At 45.2% G+C, this 24002-nt stretch overlaps 5 protein-coding genes across 9 annotated transcripts; all 5 read left to right on the forward strand.

The window, feature by feature from the left end:
• The first annotated feature begins 2594 nt into the window (after positions 1-2594).
• LOC127768453 (UDP-glucose flavonoid 3-O-glucosyltransferase 7-like) lies at positions 2595-4577 on the forward strand. The gene has a single exon (XM_052294032.1). It carries the CDS (start codon positions 2661-2663, stop codon positions 4155-4157), a length of 1497 nt encoding a protein of 498 aa, XP_052149992.1. The 5' UTR covers positions 2595-2660; the 3' UTR covers positions 4158-4577.
• A 3012-nt stretch (positions 4578-7589) lies between these two features.
• Positions 7590-11254, forward strand: LOC127765166 (plant intracellular Ras-group-related LRR protein 7). Of its 2 annotated transcripts, XM_052290008.1 has the most exons (10): positions 7590-7838; positions 8683-8752; positions 9163-9209; positions 9337-9445; positions 9625-9710; positions 9922-9954; positions 10038-10128; positions 10485-10570; positions 10758-10844; positions 10930-11254. In XM_052290008.1, the coding sequence occupies exons 1-10, from the start codon at positions 7740-7742 to the stop codon at positions 11041-11043; spliced, it is 822 nt and encodes a 273-aa protein (XP_052145968.1). In that variant the 5' UTR covers positions 7590-7739; the 3' UTR covers positions 11044-11254. The 2 variants fall into 2 exon arrangements, with proteins under 2 accessions (XP_052145968.1, XP_052145969.1); XM_052290009.1 differs by lacking the exon at positions 9922-9954 and having other exon boundaries at positions 7596-7838; positions 10930-11253.
• Positions 11255-11847: 593 nt separating this feature from the next.
• Positions 11848-13682, forward strand: LOC127765167 (B3 domain-containing protein Os03g0212300). 2 transcript variants are annotated; one of them, XM_052290011.1, is made up of 5 exons: positions 11848-12141; positions 12256-12392; positions 12474-12760; positions 12841-12976; positions 13084-13682. In XM_052290011.1, the coding sequence occupies exons 2-5, from the start codon at positions 12309-12311 to the stop codon at positions 13375-13377; spliced, it is 801 nt and encodes a 266-aa protein (XP_052145971.1). In that variant the 5' UTR covers positions 11848-12141; positions 12256-12308; the 3' UTR covers positions 13378-13682. The 2 variants fall into 2 exon arrangements, with proteins under 2 accessions (XP_052145971.1, XP_052145970.1); XM_052290010.1 differs by having other exon boundaries at positions 11854-12141; positions 12471-12760.
• Positions 13683-14494: 812 nt separating this feature from the next.
• On the forward strand, positions 14495-17677 carry LOC127765509 (SNAP25 homologous protein SNAP33-like). 2 transcript variants are annotated; one of them, XM_052290421.1, is made up of 6 exons: positions 14495-14701; positions 15806-16174; positions 16633-16723; positions 16803-16927; positions 17004-17101; positions 17210-17677. In XM_052290421.1, exons 2-6 carry the CDS (start codon positions 15854-15856, stop codon positions 17307-17309), a joined length of 735 nt encoding a protein of 244 aa, XP_052146381.1. In that variant the 5' UTR covers positions 14495-14701; positions 15806-15853; the 3' UTR covers positions 17310-17677. The 2 variants fall into 2 exon arrangements, with proteins under 2 accessions (XP_052146381.1, XP_052146382.1); XM_052290422.1 differs by having other exon boundaries at positions 14495-14695.
• A 1116-nt stretch (positions 17678-18793) lies between these two features.
• Positions 18794-23371, forward strand: LOC127765441 (microtubule-destabilizing protein 60-like). 2 transcript variants are annotated; one of them, XM_052290348.1, is made up of 8 exons: positions 18794-19864; positions 19954-20005; positions 20101-20178; positions 21599-21718; positions 21989-22087; positions 22192-22346; positions 22563-22628; positions 22779-23371. In XM_052290348.1, exons 1-8 carry the CDS (start codon positions 18879-18881, stop codon positions 22801-22803), a joined length of 1581 nt encoding a protein of 526 aa, XP_052146308.1. In that variant the 5' UTR covers positions 18794-18878; the 3' UTR covers positions 22804-23371. The 2 variants fall into 2 exon arrangements, with proteins under 2 accessions (XP_052146308.1, XP_052146307.1); XM_052290347.1 differs by having other exon boundaries at positions 22766-23369.
• The last annotated feature ends 631 nt before the right edge of the window (positions 23372-24002 follow it).

The raw sequence follows: 24002 nt of genomic DNA on the forward strand, positions 1-24002 counted from the left end.
TTAGAGTGGAGTTATGGAGCAGTCGAAACCTAGCTCCACTTCTCAGTTCATTTGGCTGGGCTTCAGAGCTGAAATGGTGCCAAACAAGACTGAACTATAGAGATGGAGCTGGATTTAAGCTGTTCCATAACTCTGCTTTAGATCTAACTTCTAAACCTAAATTTAGGAGTTGGAATTCTACTAAACAGTCTCATATACATTTAACATGTTAATCATACACCAATTTACTTGTGTGCTTCATTTATACTTTTAAATAAAAACTTAGAGTGGAAACTATTATCATTTTTTTTCAAATACAATAAATCTCACCACAATATGTGGATATTGTAAATCTTGAGGTAAATACTATGTGCTGTAAGTTACACTAGAAAATAAAATTGTGTTTCCTAAAAAAATAAAATGAAAATAAAATTATCTAAAAGGAAAATGATAACAAAAGTATCATTAATAAGCTCTGTTAAATACTTTATCTGTTTCACGTTATATGACGTTTTAGATTGCCAATAGATTCATACACGAATCCATGTACATATTCATATGTATACAGTATGGGACGGGCTAACTAGCTAACGTGCCAAAGACCGCACCAATTTCTTTTTTATTAGCACATGGACGGGCAACTAGCGACTAGCGAGCACGTCAAATTTGCACAGGCAACTCTTGGAAGACGGTTGATCTCGCAAGGTAACAACGACTAATGTGTACAGCGTACTACAGATAATCATGAGTTTGTATTGAACATTTTGACATTATTGTAAAGTATGGTTTGTCAACGGTTTGTTTAACTTTTGACCTAGTTAACATGAAAACGGTTATCTGTCGCGATTGTCAGGATTTACGTGGGCCGCATTGGGGGCGGGCTAACGAGCAGGCCAGCTTCGCTATCTCCGGCCGGCCGGGCCACCCGAAGCCGACTCGAGGGGCATAGGCCCACCACAATTCGCACCTAGCTTTTTTTTTTTCGTTGCAGCAAAAGGTTTTCTGAATCTACTGAATTTATCTAGTCACATATTTCCTCCCTTTTTTAATATGTAATGTTGTTGTTGTTTTAGATACGTATAATCATTTGTCATATTAAAAAGTTTATGTAATTATTATTCATTTTATTGCGACTTGATTTATGCTAAAATGTTTTTTAAGTGTGGCATATTTTTTTTATATTTACACAAAAGAATTTAAATAAGACGAATGGTCAAACATTTGTCAGAAAGTTAATGGTATCAAGTATTTAAAAAACTGAGGTAGTAACTGAAATATAGAGAGTGTGATCTGTAGCAAAAGTGATCAGTACTACAACTGTTTGGAAATGTAATCAAACAGCGTTGATGAAATACTGAAGCTGGCTTTGATCATTGCAAACGCTAACAGAATGCTATAGCAGAACGCAACCCTTCTCATGTTGTTGGTAAGAACCAAGAAATGCGTTAGGCATGTCCTGCTGCTTAACAACTTAAATTAATTGATTACATAAAAACGTTAACTCATCCAGGTATAGCAAAGTATTATTGAAAGGGATTACCAATGTAAATATTAAAATTGTAATATAATTACAATGTAACTTACACATAACTATAATATAATTTGTTTAACACATTATTTCCACTAAAGGAGTACACATGACCAAATTGCATCACCCATGGTTGCGCTATGATTTTTTCCTTTCCCGCTTGCAGAATCTTAAAGTAAATCTAACGGATTAAAAATACATAAAAAGTTACATACATATTATATTATAATTATATACAAGTTATAATATTTTTTGAACGACTCGCATAAGACGGTGCGAAGTTCTATTGATAGAGCAGAAGAAAAATTACAAGATTACAACCCTGGAGGTTGTAACTAGGAAAAAGGGAAAAATATACCACCACCCACACACCGACAATGCCAAATACTGAACAAGGAGAAGGCTAGCACCGGACCGGCCACCAATAACCGTGGCCGACCTCCGCTAGGCCAACAAAGAAAACACGGTCGGGATCGCCCAAAACCCAACTCTTACAATCAACACAAAGCCCCGCTCTATCCAAGTATTCAGGAGTTAAGGAGAGAGGGTCCGCTCTATCCAAGTATTCAGGAGTTAAGGAGAGAGGGTGAGAGAGAAGAATGGAACTCCTCTCCCCTTAGGCCCTCCGACATGGCCAGCTTGTAGAGACTAGTTAGGACGCCGCCACAAGAGGATGTAATCTAGAGTGAGTTTGTAGTAATTGGTTGGGTGGTTTTGGCTAGGGGATGCCTAAACGATGGATCATAGCAAAACCGTTACTTGAATACTGAAGCTACCTTTGAATCTTTGATCATGGCAAAAGCTTAACAGAAGGCTAGAGCAGGATACAACCCTTTCGTGCTGTTACCTGTCGGTACGAGCCAACTTAGCCAAGAAATGCCATAAGCATGTCATGTTGTTTAACGAATTCACTAGCTTAGTAGTAGCTTAATTAACTGCCTAAAAGATAAAAAGGCTAATAAAACGGTTAACTCATTCGGAGACAGACTCGTACTGCAAAGCCTACGTGAAAATCGCGTTTCCCGCGCTCTCGTGGCGCACCTTCTTTGTCTGTACAAGAAGTCTATTATATACCCCCCATCCTGGCCAAGACCACACCTCGCCGTCGCCACCACCTCCCTCGCCGCCGGTAGCCGAGCGGGTCGGTGCCGCCATGCAGTCGCCGGAGAATGCGGCACCGCGCGTGTACTTCATCCCGTTCCCGACGCCGGGGCACGCGCTGCCGATGTGCGACCTCGCGCGCCTCTTCGCGTCCCGCGGCGCCGACGCGACGCTCGTCCTCACGCGCGCCAACGCCGCCAGGCTCGGCGGCGCCGTCGCCCGCGCCGCCGCCGCGGGATCACGGATCCGCGTCCACGCGCTCGCCCTGCCCGCCGAGGCCGCGGGGCTCACGGGCGGCCACGAGAGCGCCGACGACCTCCCCAGCCGCGAGCTCGCGGGGCCCTTCGCCGTCGCCGTCGACCTCCTCGCGCCGCTCTTCGCCGACCTCCTGCGGCGCAGACCCGCCGACGCCGTGGTGTTCGACGGCGTCCTCCCGTGGGCTGCCACCGCGGCGGCCGAGCTCCGCGTCCCGCGGTACGCGTTCACGGGGACGGGGTGCTTCGCGCTCTCGGTGCAGCGAGCACTGCTGCTCCACGCCCCGCAGGACGGCGTCGCGTCGGACGACGAGCCGTTCCTCGTGCCGGGCCTCCCCGACGCGGTGCGGCTCACCAAGTCGAGGCTCGCCGAGGCGACCCTCCCCGGCGCGCACTCGCGGGAGTTCTTGAACCGAATGTTCGACGGCGAGCGCGCCACGACGGGGTGGGTGGTCAACTCCTTCGCCGACCTAGAGCAGAGGTACATCGAGCACTACGAGAAGGAGACGAGGAAGCCCGTGTTCGCCGTCGGGCCGGTCTGTCTCGTCAACGGCGACGGCGACGACGTCATGGAGCGCGGGCGCGGCGGGGAACCGTGCGCCGCCACGGACGCCGCGCGCGCGCTGGCGTGGCTCGACGAGAAGCCCGCGCGGTCGGTGGTGTACGTCTGCTTCGGCAGCCTCACCCGGTTCCCGGACGAGCAGGTCGCGGAGCTCGGCGCGGGGCTCGCGGGCTCCGGCGTGAACTTCGTGTGGGTCGTCGGGGGCAAGAACGCGTCGGCGGCGCCGCTGCTCCCGGACGTCGTGCACGCCGCCGTGTCGTCCGGCCGCGGCCACGTGATCGCGGGGTGGGCGCCGCAGGTGGCGGTGCTGAGGCACGCGGCGGTGGGCGCGTTCGTGACGCACTGCGGGTGGGGCGCGGTGACGGAGGCGGCGGCGGCCGGGGTGCCGGTGCTGGCGTGGCCGGTGTTCGCGGAGCAGTTCTACAACGAGGCGCTGGTGGTCGGGCTCGCCGGCACGGGCGCCGGCGTCGGCGCGGAGAGGGGGTACGTGTGGGGAGGCGAGGAGTCCGGCGGGGTGGTGGTGGGCAGGGAGAAGGTGGCGGAGAGGGTGCGCGCCGCCATGGCTGACGAGGCGATGCGGCGGCGGGCGGAGGAGGTCGGCGAGCGCGCGCGCCGCGCCGTCGAGGTGGGCGGGTCGTCGTACGACGCCGTCGGCGCGCTGCTGGAGGATGTGCGGCGCCGGCGCCGGCGCCGGGAGATGGCGGCGGATCCACGGAACGTGAAGGAAGTATGAAACCATATGAATCACAAACTGAAATGTTAAAATGTTTCATAACTAAAAATTTGGACCGATTACCAAACGAGTGTATATCGGGCTTAAATTGATGACTACTTATTTCGTTTCATATTTCAAGACGTTTGACTTTTTTTTTTCTAGATCAAACTCTCCAATTTATAAAAAAAAGCATAATAGTAGTATTTTCAACATAAACAAATATATTCAATGTGAGGTTTAATGAAGAGAGAATCTAGTGTACACCACTGAGTTTATCTCAGTTCAACAATATGCCACTGACATTATCTCATTCTACAATATACCGGCGACTTTACCAATTAGTCTACAATACGCTATTGGGCTGGAGATCTTTTTCAAAAATACCTAAAATACCCTTATAGTCATATAACGTTGACAATTGATTTATCTCATTAGAAGTTTGGAAAAAATATGAAATTTTTTATTTGGCCTCCTTACACGATATGAAAGTTTGTAATACAAGTTTTAAGATTTTTTTCATTTATATTTTTTTTGTAATATAAATTATCAGTTATATGCTATATAAAATACTTTTTTGTGTTGTTATTTTTAATATAAATCATCTTTGATATGCTATATAAGTTATTTTTATGCTATTATCTTTTGTGTAAGTAATTTCTCTCTTTAATTCTACACAAAAATATATTGTTTTAGAAAATAAAAATATCAAAAAAAAACATGAAACTTATATACAAACCTCCATGTTGTATAAAAAGGCAACACAAAAAATTTCATATTTTTTTGAAACTTCTAATGAGATAAAAAACAATTGTTAACATAGTATGTCTTTAAGGGTATTTTGGGCATTTTATAAAAAAATGTATAGACTAGTGGCATATTGTAAAACAATTGGTAAAGTCACCGGTATATTATAGAAATAGACAATGTTGATGGCAAATCGTTGAATTGAGACAAACTCAGTAGCATATAGTAGATTTTCTCTTTAATGAAACTAATTTGGTATTCCCTCTGTCCTAAAATATAACAACATTTAACCATCAGGATTTCTTCAAAAATATAACAACTTCTCCATCGATATTCTCTTCCCAACCAATCATAACCCTTCACCATTCAATTTTCCCACATACCTTCATTACCCATCCAATCACAACCCTCCACCATTCACTTCTATATATTTTCTTAATAACCGCGTACAACTATAAAACTTCTTATATTCTGGGACGGAGGGAGTATACTTTAGATGATGTTATTTTTTTATAAAATTGATTAAACTTAATAAAGTTTAATTAAGGAAAAATCAAACGATTTATAATATGAAATGGAGGGAACAATTTCTTTGCGCACACATACTCTCTCTCTTTCTTCGTAATAAATATTTGATGTTTGGAGTAAGATTTAATCAAACCTTTTTTTGACTGAATCAACCGGGGGGGGAGAGTTTCCCCACCTGAATATATTAAGTCAAACGAAATTACACAGGGCAAGCTCGGCCTACACAAGCGCAGGTGCCCTGGAGGATAGTAGTAGAGGATACACAGGGAAACACAAAGAAGAGAAAAACAACAGAGAGAAAAGGTGGCCCTCCGAGGAAACCAAAGACGTTTTTCCTGCAAAATCACCTAGTCACAAACCATAACCGCCTAAAAGCTAACTTCCTAGATCAACAACAAACAAATCCTCAAGCAGCCTTGGAATCCAGAACGCTGCGCCAAAGGGCAGAGTGTCATGAGCATGCCGGCAGGGGAAAGTGGTGACCAAAAGGCTATGGAAGTACTAGACCACCCGCATGAAGCCTTCAAGAATCCAAACATTTTCTTGTTGCAGCTAGAACAGTGCCCGCCAACGCCCTTTGGGGGAAGGAAGCCCCAGAGGGGGGAGAGGCACTGAAGGTTGCGGCCCAGAGCCGCCTACATGGAGTCGTCTTTGATCAGGCTAAAACGAATTGCTTGTTGGCTTCACGCCTTCCAACGTCCATTGAGGGAAGGAAGCCTCAAAAGAGGGAAGGCAGCGAAGCAATGTGATAGAGGACATCCCAAGGAATGGATGGAGACGAACATGGAGTTGGACATAAAGGGAGATGGCTGAGGAGGGGAATTCCACAAGGAAGAAGGACATCAATGGGAGACAACGGGAATTGGCACAAGATTAGAAGCTTGGAGAGCAAAAGGGCGAAGCAGGAGGGGGCACGCTTGCGTCGATGCCTTCAGCAAGGAAAGTGACATCCACGGACGCCACCATCGACGAAAAGAGCACCGGGCAGATGGTTGCAGGTTTGGTTGGGGAGACTAAAATCAACGCTTCCAGGGAGGTATACGGCACCAAAAGGCGTCGCCGTCGATCGCACAACCGGGGGGTGCACAGCTTTCGCCCTCTCTCCCCAAGCCCAAACTGCAGGCTTGCATATGCCAAGGTAGCTGGCTAGCCTACCGAGCAGGTCACCGGAGCCAAGTGCGGCTGCTCCTAGACCTTCTCGCCCGCACCGGCAAGGAAGCGGCAACGGAGGGAAATGAGGGCAAGGAGGGCGTTGAGGGGCCGGCGAGGACAGCGGTTGCGGAGTGCGAGGATAGCAGCTGCGGAGCACAAACATAAATCAGAAGCACATAGGGGCAGCTCGCTGAACTGGCGCTGGCGCGGTGGAGTCAACCACCGCCGCCCAGGCACCGCGCGCCCCTGCCTTCGCCGTCGCCCTCCCCGCCGCCAGTCGCCATCCCGACAGCGTCCGTGCGCAGCTAGGGGAGCCAGCGCCGGCAACGACCCGTCGCCAGCTACGCCAGGTCGTCGCCGCCCCGGACCCGTCGCCAAACCCTGCTGCCGAGCACTCCAGGTCGCTGTCGCCCCCGACCCACCTTCCAACCCTGCCGCCGAGCAGATCCCGCCATGGAGGACCGGATCCGGCCTCCACGGTGCCGGATCTGGCCGCCGCCGAGCGCTTCTCCTCGTCGCCGGCACCAAGCCTGAGCTCCTGTCTTGCCGGCGTCCCGTACGGTTTGACCACGAGCGAGGGAGAGGGAGCCCGCCGCCGCCGTCCTTGCAGCCACCTGGCTTCGCCGACGGTGGCTCAGGCGGCGGCGATGCTGGGGAGAGGAGAAGGGCGGGGGTCCCGCGTCGCCCCCGGGACAGCGCCCTCGTCAAACCTTAAAATTTTAACTATTAATAATTTCTCAAACCGTTTGGTTTTGAAAATCTCTATCCGTAGATTTCCTTTTTTAGAAAAGTACTATCATAAGATCGTAAACTCGTTAGAATTTATGAACATGTCTGATGTAAAATTGTGGACAAAGTTATAAAAATTATTAAAACCAATCTTATCCTTTAAACGTCGAACATTTGGCCGATTTCTCCCGTGGTCGTCCAACTGTCCAACTGTACAGCCTGCTTTTACGCAACAGAAAACGGCCGCCACCGTCCGGTGAGGCGGTGAGTAGAGACAGACAGCTGGGCCCCACCGAGCAGTGAGAGGACGAGTAGTACAGATCCCACCAAAGTCGACGAGACGACCAAGCTCTTCTTCCTCCCCGCGAACAAAAAAAAAAAAAATCTCCTCCCCGCGTCGAATTCGAAGGGGAGAGAGCGCCGCGAGCGAGCGAGTTTGGCGGCGAGATGGGCTGCTGCAGCAGCCGGAGCGCGGACTCGCCGGCCAGCCGCGTCACGCGCTGGCGCTCCACCGGGATCGTCGCCCTCCGCGACGCCAGATTGAAGGTTCCTGTTGATTGATTTTTCCTGTAAATTTAGTACCATTGGGGATTCTGTCTAGTCTGCTAGTTGGGGCGTGGAGGAATTTCGGTGCTCCCGAGTTCTGATCATCTGATGCTTAGTGATTCGGGTACACGATGACACGACAAATATGATGATGCATCCTAGGAGTTCTGTTAATCAGCCGAAGGGGTCTACTGCCACATAGGCGTTAGGTTAAGCAAAGGTGTGATTTTTGGATTGCTTGCGGGTGTTTTAATCCTACGGGATTGCTAGGTGGAGGTCTGAAGGAAAGGCACAATCTTGCCGTTACAAGTATGTAATCATACGTGGTGATTGGTGAATGGTGATGGCCTGATGGGTTAACTTGGCCAATTCTTTTTCACTGTAGTTTCAGGGAATGCTGATGGTTAAAAACTTTTTGCCCATGGCACTTCCACACTTTATACTTACCCTTTATTCTTTCTCTCTCTAAAACAACTGCTGTACTTTCTCCTCTATTTGCATAATGGAGCTACTGCCTATCAATAATTAAATTCTTAATTAGCATGGGAAGTACTTTTTGCGACTAAATATTTAATAAACACTCACCAGATTGTAAGATTTTAGTGCTTTGTTCCATGTCCAGAAGATAGAGGTGCATTTTAATATTGGCGTTAGTTCTCATTCATTTGTTTGTCCTCATATCAGTATGTGATATGTTCTACTATCTCATCTAAAATATATATTTATCCTGCAAGTCAATGCCAATTTATATTTAATTTTCTTCAAAGAACGAAGACACAAGGTTCTTTTACTGTGAAATTGAACTTTTCTTCCAAAATTGTTAAATGTCAATGTTACCATGCAGGTAGTACCAAATGAAGTTCTACAAGTAGGGAATTCCCTGAGGATTCTGGATTTGACTAACAATAAGATAGGTATTTGGACTTTAGACCATGACCCCTGGATACTTAGAAGTTCTGCAATGCTAGTATCAATATGTTCTCTCTCTCTCTTTTTTTTTCTCATATATTGTCAGGAAGAAACTAGTTTGGAGTCGTTCATTGCTTCTTTCTTTCTTTTATTATGCACATCAGTATCAGATGGTTCCTGTTGATTGATTATGAGAGGAAAAAAATTATGCACACCCCTTTTTTTTCACTTGGCATCACTAACAAATGCATATACTTGAAGCAAGTCAGCAACAATTCGACAAGTTATTTTTTTTACCTTGCAGGGTTTCTTTGACAGTTTGGGTAGAAAAAAAATCCAATTGAACTGCACACACTGTATTTAGATGTTTCTATATCTTGAGAAATATCAATTAAATATATATTTTATGTTGCAGCTGAGATTCCCCAGGAAGTTGGCACACTCGTGAATATGCAAAGACTTGTAAGAGTTAATGTTAATAGAAATCATGATTTGGTTCATCTTACCAAGTTACTAGAGACATGTATTTTTAAGAATGGTTCTTCTTTGCTTGACATTTAAGTTTACTATTTCTTTTCTGTTCCTGTAGGTTTTGGCTGGTAATTTGGTTGAAAGCATCCCAGCTAACATTGGATATCTGCGGAATCTTAAAATCCTCACACTTGACAGAAATAAGATCTCTGTCTTACCTGAAGAATGTTAGTTCATAAAAACCTAATGCTATCTTTATTTATATGTTTAGATAATATTTATCATTTGTCCACGTGTATATTCTTAATCCTAGCAACAAGTTAGTAGAGATTTATTGACTTTTGCAATATTGCACTTCACAATTTCCCACTTCTAAGTCCTAACTTGTTTCTTCCATTCTATCCAGTGGGTTCTCTATCAAATCTTCAACAACTCTCTATTTCTCAGAATTCTTTATCACGCCTGCCTAAGAGTGTAGGAGATTTGCGCAATGTAAGTTTCTTATTCGATTCAAGATGTTAAATTTTATATATCTTTGAAAAGCAACTTTTCTAGGCACAAAATATTTTTTTGTCTTCTCAAAACTTTTTTTTTGGTATAGCATGAATGCCTTCAGAGTTACAAGCTGTTCCTTCTTTTTATTTTCCTCTTCAGAATCAAATAAACTCTTGATTCTATATTTCCTCATATGAAATTTACGCAGCTTGTTACATTCCGTAAAGTTTCTTCTTTACTAGTAAGTATTTTAAACTTGTTTTAATAATGGAGACTATGCTGTGCTCATCACTGTTTTTTCAACCTTTTTTTTTCCTGATGCAGATGTTGCTACTCAATGTATCTGACAACAAACTAATTGCACTTCCTGAATCAATTGGAGGTTGCAGTTCCCTGGAAGAATTGCAGGCAAATGGTAAGTCCATCAGTTTTTTGCAATGGTAGCATTTATATCATTTCAATTTTCTCTGCACCCTGTTCACATGCATCCATGTTAATGCTATACTGCTGCCACACACACACACACACACACACACACACACACACACACAAACATGAGTGCTCTGTGCCGTCGTACTTTCCTATCTCGTATGCTATACCACCTGATATTCCATTGGGAAAGGCATGCCAGAACCATTTTTAGATACCTTTTGTCATCTAACTCAAATATGATCCAACCATTCATATGCTGTTTAAAAAAAAATGCAAAGCACATCGTGGTTTTCGTTTTCGATGCATCATCTTAGATAACCTTCACGAAAACATTTTCAGGAAATTCAATTGAAGACGTGCCTTCATCAATATGTAACCTTGTTTGCCTCAAATCCCTATCATTGAACGGGAATAAGATTCGTCAGGTACGAACTTATGAATATGCTTTTCCCTCGTCGATTACTTCTGTGTTTGAACCTGGAGGCTCTAGGGTCAAAGTCAGTGAATAATGACTATTCATTTAGATTTGAAATATCCTGGTTACATTGTTGCCAACTTGTAACGTACAAAATAATAAGCAAAGATTCTCCGAACTTTGACTCTCCCTGACAGCTTCCCCAAAACCTACTGAAAGACTGCAAGGCTCTTCAGAACATATCGTTGCATGACAATCCAATCTCGATGGACCAGTTTCAACAAGTTAGTGGCATGAAAGCTTAATACAGATTCTTGTAATTTGATTAATCTTGATTCAATTATAATTTGTTTTCTTTGTCTGTTGAAGATGGATGGCTTTACGGAATTTGAGGCACGCCGAAGGAAAAAATTTGACAAACAGATTGATTCAAATGTCATGATGAGTTCCACAGCACTGGATGAAGGCATTGATTTGAACTAGTTTTTCAGAAATTTTATTTAGTTTATATTTACCCCATTAGTCAAAAGACCAACTGTAAATCTAGTGTACATATTAGTTTTTCCCATACTCTGATTTGGTAAAAAGACAAATAAATGTATAACACACACTAATGAATGAACTGTGTAATTTTTGCAAATATTCAATGAATTAGGTGTACATCACCATCTTTGATCTACTACCAGTAAGGGTCGTCTTTTTAGTACTGCTGCTGCTTGCTAAGGAATGCAAGCCATGACCCATGAGTATTGAATACCCATCAGCAGGAGTTCAACTCCAATGGTGCAAGAGAAAAAATAACATAAAGACTAGACCCATGAGTATTGAATACCCATTTTATGAAGCATGAATATAGCAAGAGTACCTTCTCTTCTCCGTGTTGGCTATGCTAGATGAGGTAACCATATAAACAGAAGAATTTAATAACTCGTTAGCTGAAAATTAAGAAATAATAACATGTGCTTTTTAGAGAATCACATATGCTTGATACTTTTACAGCATGCAATATATATGCTTCATTTTTCCCTCCGTCCAAACAGAAAAAAGCTAAGTGATTTGCACATCAGTAGTGGCGCAAGGCAAAAGTGTCATGCTAATTCTGGCCAGGCAATGGAAAATGCTTCTTGAGGTTGAGGACCCTTAACAAAGCCTACGATGAGATGTTGCATTGTTCTTTTTTTTTTTTCATTTTTCTTTTTGCTTGGATGGGTGAAGAGATGTCGTAGTCATACTTGTTGCAATATGACTGGCTAGAGCTTGTGGAAGAAAGACCTAACCATTGAGGGCGGAGCTAGAACGAAATGGGGAGGGGTGCCACTGCTTGCTTTAATCTGCTTTAGGCCGAGTTTAGACTGATATGAGTAACTGAGTTTGGATTGAAGGGGTGCATATATGGTGAAAATATATGAACTATAACTAAAAAAAATTTCTTGACCGGGTTCCTAGGCACCCCCCCTCTTCAATGTAGCTCCCCTCTCTTCACCCACAAGTCCAGCTAGCCTAGCAAAGTTCACATTTTTCTTCTATCTTGCATCATCACACGAAGTGAACTGCGTGATCGTCGAAGACATCGAATCAAAGGTAAGGTTCTGTGATGATCAGCACCATGTACCACCACTTTTCTTTCTTGTTTTTGCTTGGAGTTATCTTTCTCATGATCTGACTCAATTGCACTTTGTGTTCTTGAATTTCTAGTTCTCGCCCATTCTGCTTGCTGCCCTGATCTCCTTCAAATTCTAGCCCAAAGAATGGAGGACCAGATGGCTAACCTTCGCTTGACTGACTTCGAGTTCTTCAGGATCATCCTGCCCGGATCCTCCAAAACGAAACTGGTAAACCATTTTTTTTTGTTGATTCTTGGGTTTCTAGCTTCAGCCTAGTGTGTGTTTGATCGATCCGTGGTGGTGCAGAAGCTGCCTTACAAGTTCGCGAGGGAGCTTGGGGACCGAGAGCTCCGGGAGGCGAGGCTGCGGGTCGCCGGCGAGGGGCGGCGCCCGTGGGACGTGAAGGTGTTCGACGACGACGTCAGCGGCGACGTGTACCTGGGCCGCGGCTGGCAGGAGTTCGCCCGCGCCCACGACCTGCGTGACGGCCACTTCCTCGTCTTCCGCTACGACGGCGCCGCCGCGTTCACCGTCACCGTCTTCGACGAGACCATGTGCCGCCGCGACTACCGCCGCCACCACGACGCCGCCGGCACGTAATTGCTCGCCGCCGCGGCCGGCCGCCGCCGCCCTCGCTCTGGCATGACTGATACCTGTGTGTTCCGCCTGCAGAGAGCGGAAGCAGCAGCAGCAGCGACAGCAGTGATGCGGCGGCGGCGGCGGCGGCGGAGGGGGTCGGCGACGTGGCGCTGTCGCAGTTCGCCGTGACGCTGCGGCAGTGCAACCTCGAAGACAAGCAGGCGCAGTACTTGGTGAGCTCGTGCCCACTTCTTTTGCTGCCATTTCTTGTTGCCGATTGCCATGTGCTAGCTAAGTAGCTAACCAATCCGACCACCGGCCGTCGGCGGCGGCGGCGCAGAACGTGCCGATGGAGTTCCAGGAGGCGCACGAGTACGCGAGGCGGGAGAAGGTGGTGCTGCGGATGCGCGGGGAGGCATGGACGGTGAGGCTGAAGCACAGCAGGCGGGAGCGCGGCCAGCGCACGGCGTTCCGGTACGGGTGGCACCGGTTCTGCGTCGACAACGGCCTCGCCGTCGGCGACACCTGCTTCTTCCGCGTCCTCCGCGAGGGCGACCTCCGCCGCGGCGGCGCCGCCGACGACCACGTGCTCAAGGTCGCCGTGCGCAAGGCCGACGGCACCACCCTCGAGTGATCGATCTTACTAATTAACTACTGAGATTAATAAATTAATTAGCGCGCTCTCGTAGTCTCGTCTCGTCGTGTGTGTGTGTGTTTAGGTGTTGGTTAGTCGTTCTAAATGGCCCGTATTTGTCTTACGTTAAATCGTCTGGTACTTGATCGGATGGTGTTTGTGGGTGTGGCCACTGGCAGATCGACAGGTGGCCGAGCTGTGTACCGAACTGCTTTATTACTCTCTTTCACGAACAAGGCCCTGTGTTTCGCATTCACAACAATGGGAAACAACCCAATCTCGTCATAAGACTGGATGGATTCGTATCGCAAGTGCTCCCTCAGTGTTAATGTAAACCAACTTAATATAAAACGTGATATTTTATATTTAAATTTATTATATTATAAAATATCTCATTCTATCTCATATTTATTTATTTTGAGACGTATAAAGTATAAGCCAATGTTCAAAGCTAAAACTGATAAATCTTGTTTCCGAAGTTTGAGATATACGGATACACATTTGAAGTATTAAACGTTGTCTAATAAAAAACAAACTGCAGATTCCGCCAGGAACTGTGAGACAAAATTATTAAGCCTGATTAATCCATTATTGGCAAATATTTACTGTAACCCCATATTGTCAAATCATGGTGCAATTAGGTTTAAAAGATCCGTCTCACAATTTACACGTAAACTATGTAATTAGTTTTTTTCCACATTTTATACTCCATACATGTGTCAAAACATTCGATGTGATGGGTGAAAAGTTTTTGTTTTAGATACCAAACAAGGCCTAAGCATCTAGTCCATTTTCTAATATGTGTAACTGTATCTTCTAAAAATCTGAATGAAAAACTGAACCATCCAAACAGATCCAAAGTGTGAGAGTGACACAGCTTAAGGAACGACACTGAACCGTTCCACTCCATGGTAGAAATCTTCAGACTAAAAGGATTTTAAAGCCCATATAGCCCGGCCCAATAAAAAAGCCCATACATCTGCCTGGAAACGAGCCTGCTAGCCCAAGGCCCATATAGTTGGGCCCGCCTGTCATTTTATGTACTTTTCGTTGCCGTGTTGGGATGTGCACCCTGATACCCGGAATCAGTTGCATAAATGAAGCACACGATATGACACGTCCAGGTCAGGAGAGGCTCCAACGGTCACATTATCCTCGCTGACTCCGCCGCGCGCCGCGTGCTCGCCTTCCTCCCCCTCGCGCCACCACCGCCGCCGCCGCGTCCTCGTCACCGGAGAGCGAGGGGGTCTCCGCCGTGGTCGCCTGCGCGCTACGCGGCGACGCTGCCGGCTTCCTTCCGCCGGAGTCAACCTTGGGGGTAAGGGTAAGGTTTCCCCCGAGAGAGAGAGAGAGAGAGAGAGAGAGAGATTTAGGGGTTTTCTTCTGTAGTTTTTGCTGTGATTTCGTCTTGCGGTTCTTCTTTACATCCGTGGATGACACGGGCAGTATCTACGAAAGCATATGCGAGTTATCTATCAGATCTGGCTCCCCCGATCCCCTTGTGTGCTAGGGTTGATGCGCGCGTGCGATGGCTTTGGTTGGTGCGGATTTAGGTATCCTTAGTTTGATACCAACAACTTGATAGGTTAGAGCCCCAATGACCCATGTTTTTTTTATTCAAATGCTTCAGCAACTCATGTCTAATTACATAGCAGAGAAAATGCAATAGAAGGGTATATGTTATCAAGAACGCACTTCTTTGGATGTTTTGGTAGGAGATAGCACATCTGTACCTTCAAAAGTTGTTATTGCCCTTTCCCACAGATTGGCATTGGACGATCTGGCGCATTGCACATGATGGTCAATCGACCAGAATTGGACTTTTGGTACTCTTTTTTTTAGATAATGGATAGAAATCCGGCCTCTATAAGGTCTTTTGGTACTGGAATGTTGTTGTTGCTCTAGTTGTTTTTCACAGAAATTTACTATAACTGTATCATTGTGCTTGTCATAGTTTGCTGTTCGTACTTTACAAAATTTCGGAACTGCGGGTTTCAGACCAGGTAGTTTGCTGTTCAAGAAGTCATGGCCTTAGGCTTCTTTTACTAGTTCCTTTTCTTATTTACATTACAAATGATTGCTTGTGTTAGGGCAAATTCTTGGCAATCTCGTCTTGCTTACACCTCGTATGCTGTTGGATAAGCTCATGTGGAAGAATGACAGCATGTGTGCAAGATGCTAACGTGTTGTCTTTTCCAATTAACTGTGGTTTTTCATAAAATTTATCTCATTCAATTCACTGTTCTTTTCCATAGTAAATACATGTTCTTCTGGATGGTGGGTTAGCAATTTAGCCTTCATTCATTATTTCTATTAAACACATTTTTCTAGTGTATAATTTCTTTTCACGAATGCTAGGCAATAGGCATCACCACCTCACAAAGGTAACATTTCCTGATGATTCCCTTTTCTTCTGTTTCCACACCAGATTGCTGCAAACAACTCCAGTTTCTGAATAAAGACAGTGCCGATATTAATGGATAAGAAACAGACCTCGTTAGGCACTCCTGTCTACAGGACAAATCCCTTCGATTCTGACTCTGATTCTGAAGTGCCCTCAAGACCGTCAAGGGCACAATCTGTCCCAGTGCGACGCACAGATCAATCTATACAAGAGCTGGAGGACTATGCTGTTGATAAAGTAGAAGAAACCTCACGCAAAGTAAATGATTGTGTCAGAGCCGCTGAAGCAATCAGAGAAGATGCTACAAAAACACTGGTTACTTTGCATCGTCAAGGTGAACAGATCACCCGAACTCATCGAGTAGCCGCGGATATTGAACACGATCTTAGTATGGTAAGTTATATTGTGGAACCCAAGTATCCTTGATCTTCTTCTCATGAGTATTGCTCATAAATATGGGTAGAAGCTCCATAGAACTTTTTGGATGTGTTAGTACTAAATTTCAGTCATCATTTCAATATTTCATCCAAACATTAGACTAAATTTCTATGCACCTCAACGATAAGTTATGTGATGTTTTGCACATATCTATCCTTATCTCACTATCTTAACTCCCCTCTAGTTTATGTTTCTCTATGTCGTGTCAATTGCTGGGCTATACCATGGAGGATTTACTAAGTACTATTATTATTCCTTTTCTTGCTTGTCTAGATAATTGTGTTTTGCTTGGCTTGTTTTTAAGATATAAATTACATGATGTATTTTATTTCTGAAGTTATAGAGATTCTTTGCCTTGTTCTTAATCTCATCAGAAAAAAAAAATCTGAAATCCAAATTTATGGTCTCTTCAGAGTGAGAAGCTTTTGGGAAGTCTAGGGGGGCTGTTTTCCAAGACATGGAAGCCAAAGAGAAACCAACAGATAAAAGGACCGATTTCACAAAGTATGATGGTTTAGATTCTGACTAATTTCTGGGATTCTCTATTTTTTTTTGCTTAACTGATCCATTTGAGTTATGGCAGATAATTCTTTCACAAGTTCAGCGAACCACATGGAACAGAGGCAGAGGCTAGGTATTTCCTCAACACGTCAGCCATCTCCAAATCAAGTACATCGTTCACCTGCAACTGCAATCGAGAAAGTTCAGGTCTGCATTCCCATCTAACCATGAATTGTAGAATGAGTAATTTGTTCTGGAAGTTTACACCACTTTCTTCTTTTAGGTTGAGATAGCAAAGCAGGATGATGCGCTCTCAGACTTGAGTAACATGTTGGGAGAGCTGAAGGGTATGGCATTGGATATGGGCACAGAAATTGAAAGGTAATACTTCTTTCAAATATTTGTTAAAAATGTTATAGAAGAGATTGCCCATTTCAGCTGTTCACTTCACTGTTCATAAAATTTGATGGAGTTATCATTTTGCTGCAGGCAAAATAAATCACTGGATGCTTTCGGTGATGATGTTGATGAACTGAACTTCAGAGTTAAAGGGGCAAACCAACGGGGACGCCGGTTATTGGGCAAATGATGCCATCAGGTTGTCGAACCACAGCAACTCTGTTTCTAGCAGTTTTCTCCACCCCATGGGATTCAGGACTTGTGAGTGCGATTAGCAGATGCGCCTACTTCATCTGGATATTCTGTCGTGTCTGAATTCTGAGCAAATATTCAGATTCCCGTGTTGTGTTGTTGTATGAGAAATCGTCATATACACTTGTTGTATGATAAGTTGATAGCTTCAATTACTTGGTGTAGGACATAACCACCATTCCCCTTTTCTCTTAGAATCTTGATGTAATCTGTACTCCTAAATATGCCAGAACGAGATGAGAAGAGAATTGAATCAAGCGATAGAATTACTCCAGCAAATTTGATGTGTGCTCCTTGTTTTGTCCTTGAAGCTCATCTTAGGACTTGGCGTACGCTTTTGCTACGTCAAAACCCATGTTTTGCCCTTGTCGATTTGCCGCGCTCTCACGCTTATTACGGGCTTGGTCTGTGTGCTCGCGCGCGGGCGCGGCGGGCGGCGCGATGGCCTCGGGTACGACGAAGCCATGCGGCGCCGACCGCGACGTTGGCGTCATCTCGCCGCCGGGGCCGGTCGACGGAAGAGGAGGCGGCGGGCGGTGGCGGCGCAGCGCGCTGTACGACTCGTTCGAGCTCAACGCGATGGTGGTGCGGCTGAACCGGCTGCTGGAGAGCGGGAGCGGCGATGGCGGCGGCGCAGGTGGGGGTGGTGGCGCCGCGGCGGCGGCGCGGGCGCGCAGGGCCGGGAGCTGGGTCGCCGCTGTGCCCAAGGCGGTACTCAGCATGGTCAAGCGCGCTCTCCGTGGGCGCGGCCGGCAAGGAGACGGCTGGTGATGCGGCCTGTGACAGTTTGTGTTGCTTGGTTGGACGCGCCTATGTAATTTTATTAGTATTATTATTATTATTATTATTATTATTATTGCTAAGTTTGGACGAGCAGCAAAACTGACAATCATTTGCTTTTGAGATGGATAGCAACTTTAGTTGCATAATTACAAAACACAATCAAATCTTGCTAGGTAGGAGTAATTTCATCAAATTGGACCCAAAATTATAACAATCTGCACTGAGAACACCTTCAGTTGTCGCATGTTTATTGCACTGTTAGGACACTCTCCAGACTTTGTTTGGTTAATCCCCGAGGAAAAAAGGATTTGAAGAGATTGAGGAGGATTATGTGTAAAATAAATCATCTCAAGAGAATTGGAATCTTGTGAAAGGGATTAATCGCCACGCAAGCGTCTCTCCCACCTGACAGCTGCTACACTGCAACACCACATCGACCACATTTGCCCTAGTCGATGAAACTGGGCCCCACCCACGATCCTGGCCCACATCTAGTGGGTCGGGTAAGAAACGGCACAGGTGCAGAAAGTAGCACCACCATTTTAGCCACCTCGGGTGGGCCCGCCTCGCGAGAAACTAGCCGTTAGGATCGCCCGCTCGCCGCAACGTTCTCTTTTTTTCCCATCTCCTTCCGCTCCCCCCTCCCACAATCTCCAATTCTCCATCGTAGCAAAAGAAAATCCACCACCTCACTCATCACGCACGCGAGGCCCAAACCCTAGACATGGCGACGTCGACGGCGACGGCGAGGACTCCGACCAAGGCGGCGGCGGCGGCGGCGGCGGGGGGGAGGGCGGCCGGGAACACCACCCCGTCCTCCAAGCCCGCCTCACGCGCGCGGCTCTCGCACGCCTCCTCGGAGAACGCGCACCCCAACATCCCGGCGGCGGCGGCGGCGGCGGCGGGGGAGGCCGGGACCCCGTCCAAGAACCCCACCCTGGCGCGGCTCTCGCACGCCTCGTCGGAGAACGCGCACCCCAACATCCTGGGGTCCCCCCCGCCGTCGAAGCCCGCGAAGTCGCCGACCACCGCGTCCAAGTCTGCCTCCGCCTCCGCCTCCGCCAGGAAGAAGATCTCCACGCCGGCGCCGCCGCCGCCGCCGCGGGAGAGGCGGTTCCTCGTGGCGAAGAAGAGGGCGCGGCGGAGGCGCAACGGCGCCAATGGAGGCGGCGGCGGTGGCGGAGGAGGCGACTTCGACTTCGACAAGTGCAGGGAGGCCGCCCGCGAGGCCCTGCGCACGTCTCACGAGGAGTTCTTCCGCAAGGAGCGCGCCGCATCGGCCGCAGCAGCAGAGGAGCAGTTGCAAAAGGAGGAGGAGGAGGAGGAGGAGAAGGCGGCCGCGCAAGAAGCCAAGAAAGGCGCATTGGAGACATTGGAGGAGGAAGATGTAGCGGAACTGGAAGGGAGCAGCAAAGTGAGGGCGCTGAGGACCAAAGTGATGACCAAGGCGTTGAGCAGCGTCCCTGATTCTGGCGCTGGTCGTGTCAAGCACCTTGTGCAGGCCTTCGAGAGCATCCTCTCCATCTCTGGAGCCACCTCTGACGCCGACAGGGCCGGTGAGGGGTCCTGGGCGCTCCCCGGGTTACAGGCATGGAAGGAAGATTGCGAGGGTAAGATAGGGATGCCGCCGGTGTCGGTGTCCTCTTCTGCTGAGTTCTTGAATGCAGGACCGAACAGGCTCTGTTCTTCACTTGATGGGAAAAGCGACAGGTTGGTCAATTTGAACAAGTGGGGGATATGGATTGTGTTTTGGTTGCTGCCAATGCAATAGTTTGATCAACAATTCTGTATCTTTTCAGGTTGAGTTGGGACAGCCGGACATCGGCAGGGAAGTGCAGGAGCAGGCGAAATGTGAGGATATACGATGAATTTTGTTTCCTTTTGGGAGTTAATTATGTTTCATATTTGGCCTCTGATGTGAACGTATATTATTCTTTGATTGTCAGACATCGGAGTCTCTAAGAAGCAGTTGGAACAAGAAACTGAAGGTCACAAGCCAGCATCCGTTCAAGCTGAGAACCGAGGTAAACGATATGTTTGATGCAGTGTGAATCGTTGTTGTAAATCTATTGTGTCATTAGGCCGTTTAGGATAGGAGAAGTGCACAAAAGTTTTAGGGCCCCTTTAAATCGCAGGGTAGAAAAAACGGAGGAATAGGAAAAACACAGGATTCTGACAGGAATTGAAGTGTAAAACAGAGGATTGCAAAATACAGGAAAAACACAGGAATGATCGTTTGATTGGAGCGCAGGAAAAACGCAGGAATCGGATGAGAGAGATAGACTCAAAGGAAATTTTCCAAGAGGTTGGAGCTCTTGCTAAATTTCCTCCAAAATCCACATGCAATGTGCCATTCCATAGGAATTTCAAATCCTATAGGAAATTTTCCTATTTGGCCCTTTGATTCAAAGGATTGAAGCTTTCCAATTCCTATGAAATTCCTATGGAATGGCACATTGCATGTGGATTTTGGAGGAAATTTAGCAAGAGCTCCAACCTCTTGGAAAATTTCCTTTGAGTCTATCTCTCTCATCCGATTCCTGCGTTTTTCCTGCGCTCCAATCAAACGACTATTCCTATGTTTTTCCTGTGTTTTGCAATCCTCTGTTTTACACTTCAAATCCTGTCAGAATCCTGTGTTTTTCCTATTCCTCTGTTTTTTCTACCCTGCGATTCAAAGGGGCCCTATTGGGTTAATTTGAAACTACAGTGACAACAACAGCACAATCGACCTATACCTGGGTTCGTGTCAATTTTGAAGTGTTTATTAAGTCCATTACCAGCCAGTGTTACTGTTCTTCAAACTGAAATGCGCCATCAAGTGACAATGGGTAGAATGGTAGCATAAAAGTATAGTTTTATTATGAAGCGTTTCAATGAGTTGGTTGTATGTGTTTATAAGGATAAACATGGCAACATACATCTGATGCTTATGGAAAGATTATTAGATATCTGAAATGTGTCGTGCCATACTATTCTTTAGTGTTTCTCTTTGACATGCCAATTGCTAGTACCATGTTGATACATCCAATGCAACAACATTTGGTTCAATCTCTGATTTACTTTGGCTCCTATCGGATGGCCTATTCAGCCAAAGAAAAAGCCAAAATTTGAATTTTTCAAACTTAATTTTGACATTGATTTTGAGATATTTTCAACGTAGTTTCTTTTTCAGCATTGGCTTTTAAGTCACCGAGAACACATATATAAAAGTTTTACCTACAAATTCATTTTTATTCTCTAATAAGCCGTTTTGGCTTATTATGAAAAAAACCAAACGATGAGGCTGTTTGCTTCTCGTTGGATTTTGCAAATACAATTTGCTCAGTGCATTGCTCTGTATTTTCTACAGATTATGATTCTTTTGATGACAATCTCTAGCTGTTCCCTCAAATAAACTAGTGCATCAAAATCAATCACTCCTTTTTTTCTTTTTTGCAACAGCAACGGGGAAGGGTGAAGGAACAACAGTTTATTCAAAAAGTACAAGAAATGCTTATGGAGGAAGAGCAGCAACGTATACATATTGCACAAGGACTTCCATGGACAACAGATGAACCTGAGGTATGTCTAGACTAGAGCATTCTTGTTTTCTCTTCAAAGCAAGGCCTTCATTACCAGTTTGTTCAAAAAGCAAAGTGAGTTGGCTTAAAATTTGTTGTTTGCGCTTGTTTGTCCTGGCTGTTCTCATTGCAGCTAGGTTAGTTAACATATCAAAATAGTCAGGATTGAGTATATTTGCACAGCTTTTTACCTATTTTTCTTTGAAATCAGTATGATGAATAATTTTACCTATTTTCTATGGTATCCTGACTCTGCGTTTTTATTCTGCAGTGCTTGATAAAGCCACCAGTCAAAGAAACCACCGAGCCTGTTGACCTTGTTCTGCACAGTGATGTACGAGCAATTGAACGTGCAGAATTTGATCAATATGTGAGCATCGCACCACAAACTCATTATATGTCTTGTGTATTATATTTAAGTAAACCACAACGTTACTTATTGCATATACTTGGTATGCTTGGTTGAGAATGCAGGTGTCAGAAAGGAACAAGTTCGCTGAGCAACTAAGGCTGGAGAGGGAGCGGCAGCAGAAGCTGGAGGAGGAAGAGATGATCAAGCAGCTCAGGAAAGAGCTGGTTCCTAAAGCTCAGCCAATGCCGTACTTTGATCGGCCGTTCATTCCAAAAAGGTGAATATCCAGTTTATAAGTGAAACTTAGCCTGCCAAATTTCTTTTTGTAGCACTTTCACTCTCGTCTGTTGCTTGGAAATAATGATTCAGTATTGTCATTTCTTTCTAAAGAAATCAATGCTGTATATTTACTTTGCAGTAGCACACCAGCATTATCTTACCATTTGCACAAGTTACTAATACTCAGTTCTATCTCTGGTTTGTTCTCCAAAAGATCTGCAAAACCAGCAACAGTTCCAAAGGAACCAAAATTTCATCCTCGGCCGGAAAAACAGTCATGGTGAGTTTACTTTCAAGGGAGCTAAGAAAATGTATTTATTTATGAAGTTCATTGATTCTAATCCAGAATAAATATTTCTGCATTCACAAATTGAAGCATGCTCTTAATGCTTCTTATATTTCAATGGTGTCTGACAGTTTATGTCGACAGCGATGCATGGACACCGGAATGCTGAGTTCATCATGTCTTCATGATCAGTCGACTGTACTTGCTGAGAAATCCAAGGCATTGCCACGCATGTTCTAGATTCTTTGAACTATCTGAACCGGAAACAAAATCACATTAATTTTTGTATCTTCAGTTGTCCCCTCGAGTTCTTTTTATGTACATGCCTTATCAGTAGCTCTGTGCTTCAGATGCAACCACACCGAGGTTGAGAAGTTGTACAAGGAACATAAAAGTGGAAATTCAAACAAGAATTTCTATGATATGCTGCAGTAGTATTCTTGTACTCAAAACCTTCGTTCTTGCCAAATCAGAAATACCATCGTGTTCGTATATATACCTTGGTTCTTAGCTCATTTTGTTCTGGACTTCTGGATGAAGATTTTTACGGCGATTTTCACTGGACTGAAAATAATTGGCTGTAAAAACAGTAAACTGGAACTGACGAACTGAGCATCTCCTTGTGTGCTAAAAAGGAGCTCATGTATATGCTTCTCAGGTTTAAAATGATGTATGCCCATAATATTCCTATTTTGTTCCCTCTGCTGAATGTTTGGTCACTGTATGAATTTGTATGAATTACTCCCTCCAATCATAAACATTTGGCATGATTTGGTCAAGTATTGGAACTTTGATATCAAATATTTCTCAAATGTTTATTTTTTTTAAAAAAAATTGTGTGTATTGCCTTGAAAAAATACCAATACATACCATAAATCTGTTATATTGTATAACAAAATTATTCTAATGTAAATTTGTTAGGTAAAGTTTTAAAAATTGTCTAGATTTATCCTAATCACCAAATATATTTTTAGGAAGTACAAAATAAGATTAAGAACTAAAAGGATGGAGTATATTTGATTTCTCCAAACGAAATTTATCAGACGTCAAAAGAACACATGAGATCTACTACATAGTACTCCCTCATTCTCATAAAAAACAAATATATTCATATTCATATTAGTGACATATACTAATAATATGAATCTAAATATGTTTGTTTTTTACAAGACGAAGAGAGTACAACCTAGCATTCGTTTTATGGGCTCCATTAGGCCCAAGAAGAGCCCATGGGCTAGAAACGAAGTCAATCAATGGCCCAGTGATCCCGCGGTCCAAGTCCAACCGCCTTTTCTGACTGACAGGTGGGACCTCCGCAAGCTAAGCTTCGCGCACCCAAGCCCTCTCTTCCTCCCACTTGGCAGGCAT

The sequence above is a fragment of the Oryza glaberrima genome, chromosome 3, assembly GCF_000147395.1.
Source record: "Oryza glaberrima chromosome 3, OglaRS2, whole genome shotgun sequence".
Lineage (NCBI taxonomy): Eukaryota > Viridiplantae > Streptophyta > Magnoliopsida > Poales > Poaceae > Oryza > Oryza glaberrima.

Coding starts and splice junctions, on each gene's coding strand:
- LOC127765509 (XM_052290421.1), top strand. CDS start 15,854: ATGGATAAGAAACAGACCTCGTTAGGCACTCCTGTCTACAGGACAAAT. Junction 16,175..16,632: donor TTGAACACGATCTTAGTATG/GTAAGTTATATT, acceptor TGGTCTCTTCAG/AGTGAGAAGCTTTTGGGAAG. Junction 16,928..17,003: donor CTGCAATCGAGAAAGTTCAG/GTCTGCATTCCC, acceptor TTCTTCTTTTAG/GTTGAGATAGCAAAGCAGGA.
- LOC127765166 (XM_052290008.1), top strand. CDS start 7,740: ATGGGCTGCTGCAGCAGCCGGAGCGCGGACTCGCCGGCCAGCCGCGTC. Junction 9,210..9,336: donor TCGTGAATATGCAAAGACTT/GTAAGAGTTAAT, acceptor CTGTTCCTGTAG/GTTTTGGCTGGTAATTTGGT. Junction 9,711..9,921: donor GTGTAGGAGATTTGCGCAAT/GTAAGTTTCTTA, acceptor AAATTTACGCAG/CTTGTTACATTCCGTAAAGT.
- LOC127765167 (XM_052290010.1), top strand. CDS start 12,309: ATGGAGGACCAGATGGCTAACCTTCGCTTGACTGACTTCGAGTTCTTC. Junction 12,393..12,470: donor GATCCTCCAAAACGAAACTG/GTAAACCATTTT, acceptor GTGGTGGTGCAG/AAGCTGCCTTACAAGTTCGC. Junction 12,977..13,083: donor ACAAGCAGGCGCAGTACTTG/GTGAGCTCGTGC, acceptor GCGGCGGCGCAG/AACGTGCCGATGGAGTTCCA.
- LOC127765441 (XM_052290347.1), top strand. CDS start 18,879: ATGGCGACGTCGACGGCGACGGCGAGGACTCCGACCAAGGCGGCGGCG. Junction 19,865..19,953: donor CTTGATGGGAAAAGCGACAG/GTTGGTCAATTT, acceptor GTATCTTTTCAG/GTTGAGTTGGGACAGCCGGA. Junction 22,088..22,191: donor GTGCAGAATTTGATCAATAT/GTGAGCATCGCA, acceptor TTGAGAATGCAG/GTGTCAGAAAGGAACAAGTT.
- LOC127768453 (XM_052294032.1), top strand. CDS start 2,661: ATGCAGTCGCCGGAGAATGCGGCACCGCGCGTGTACTTCATCCCGTTC.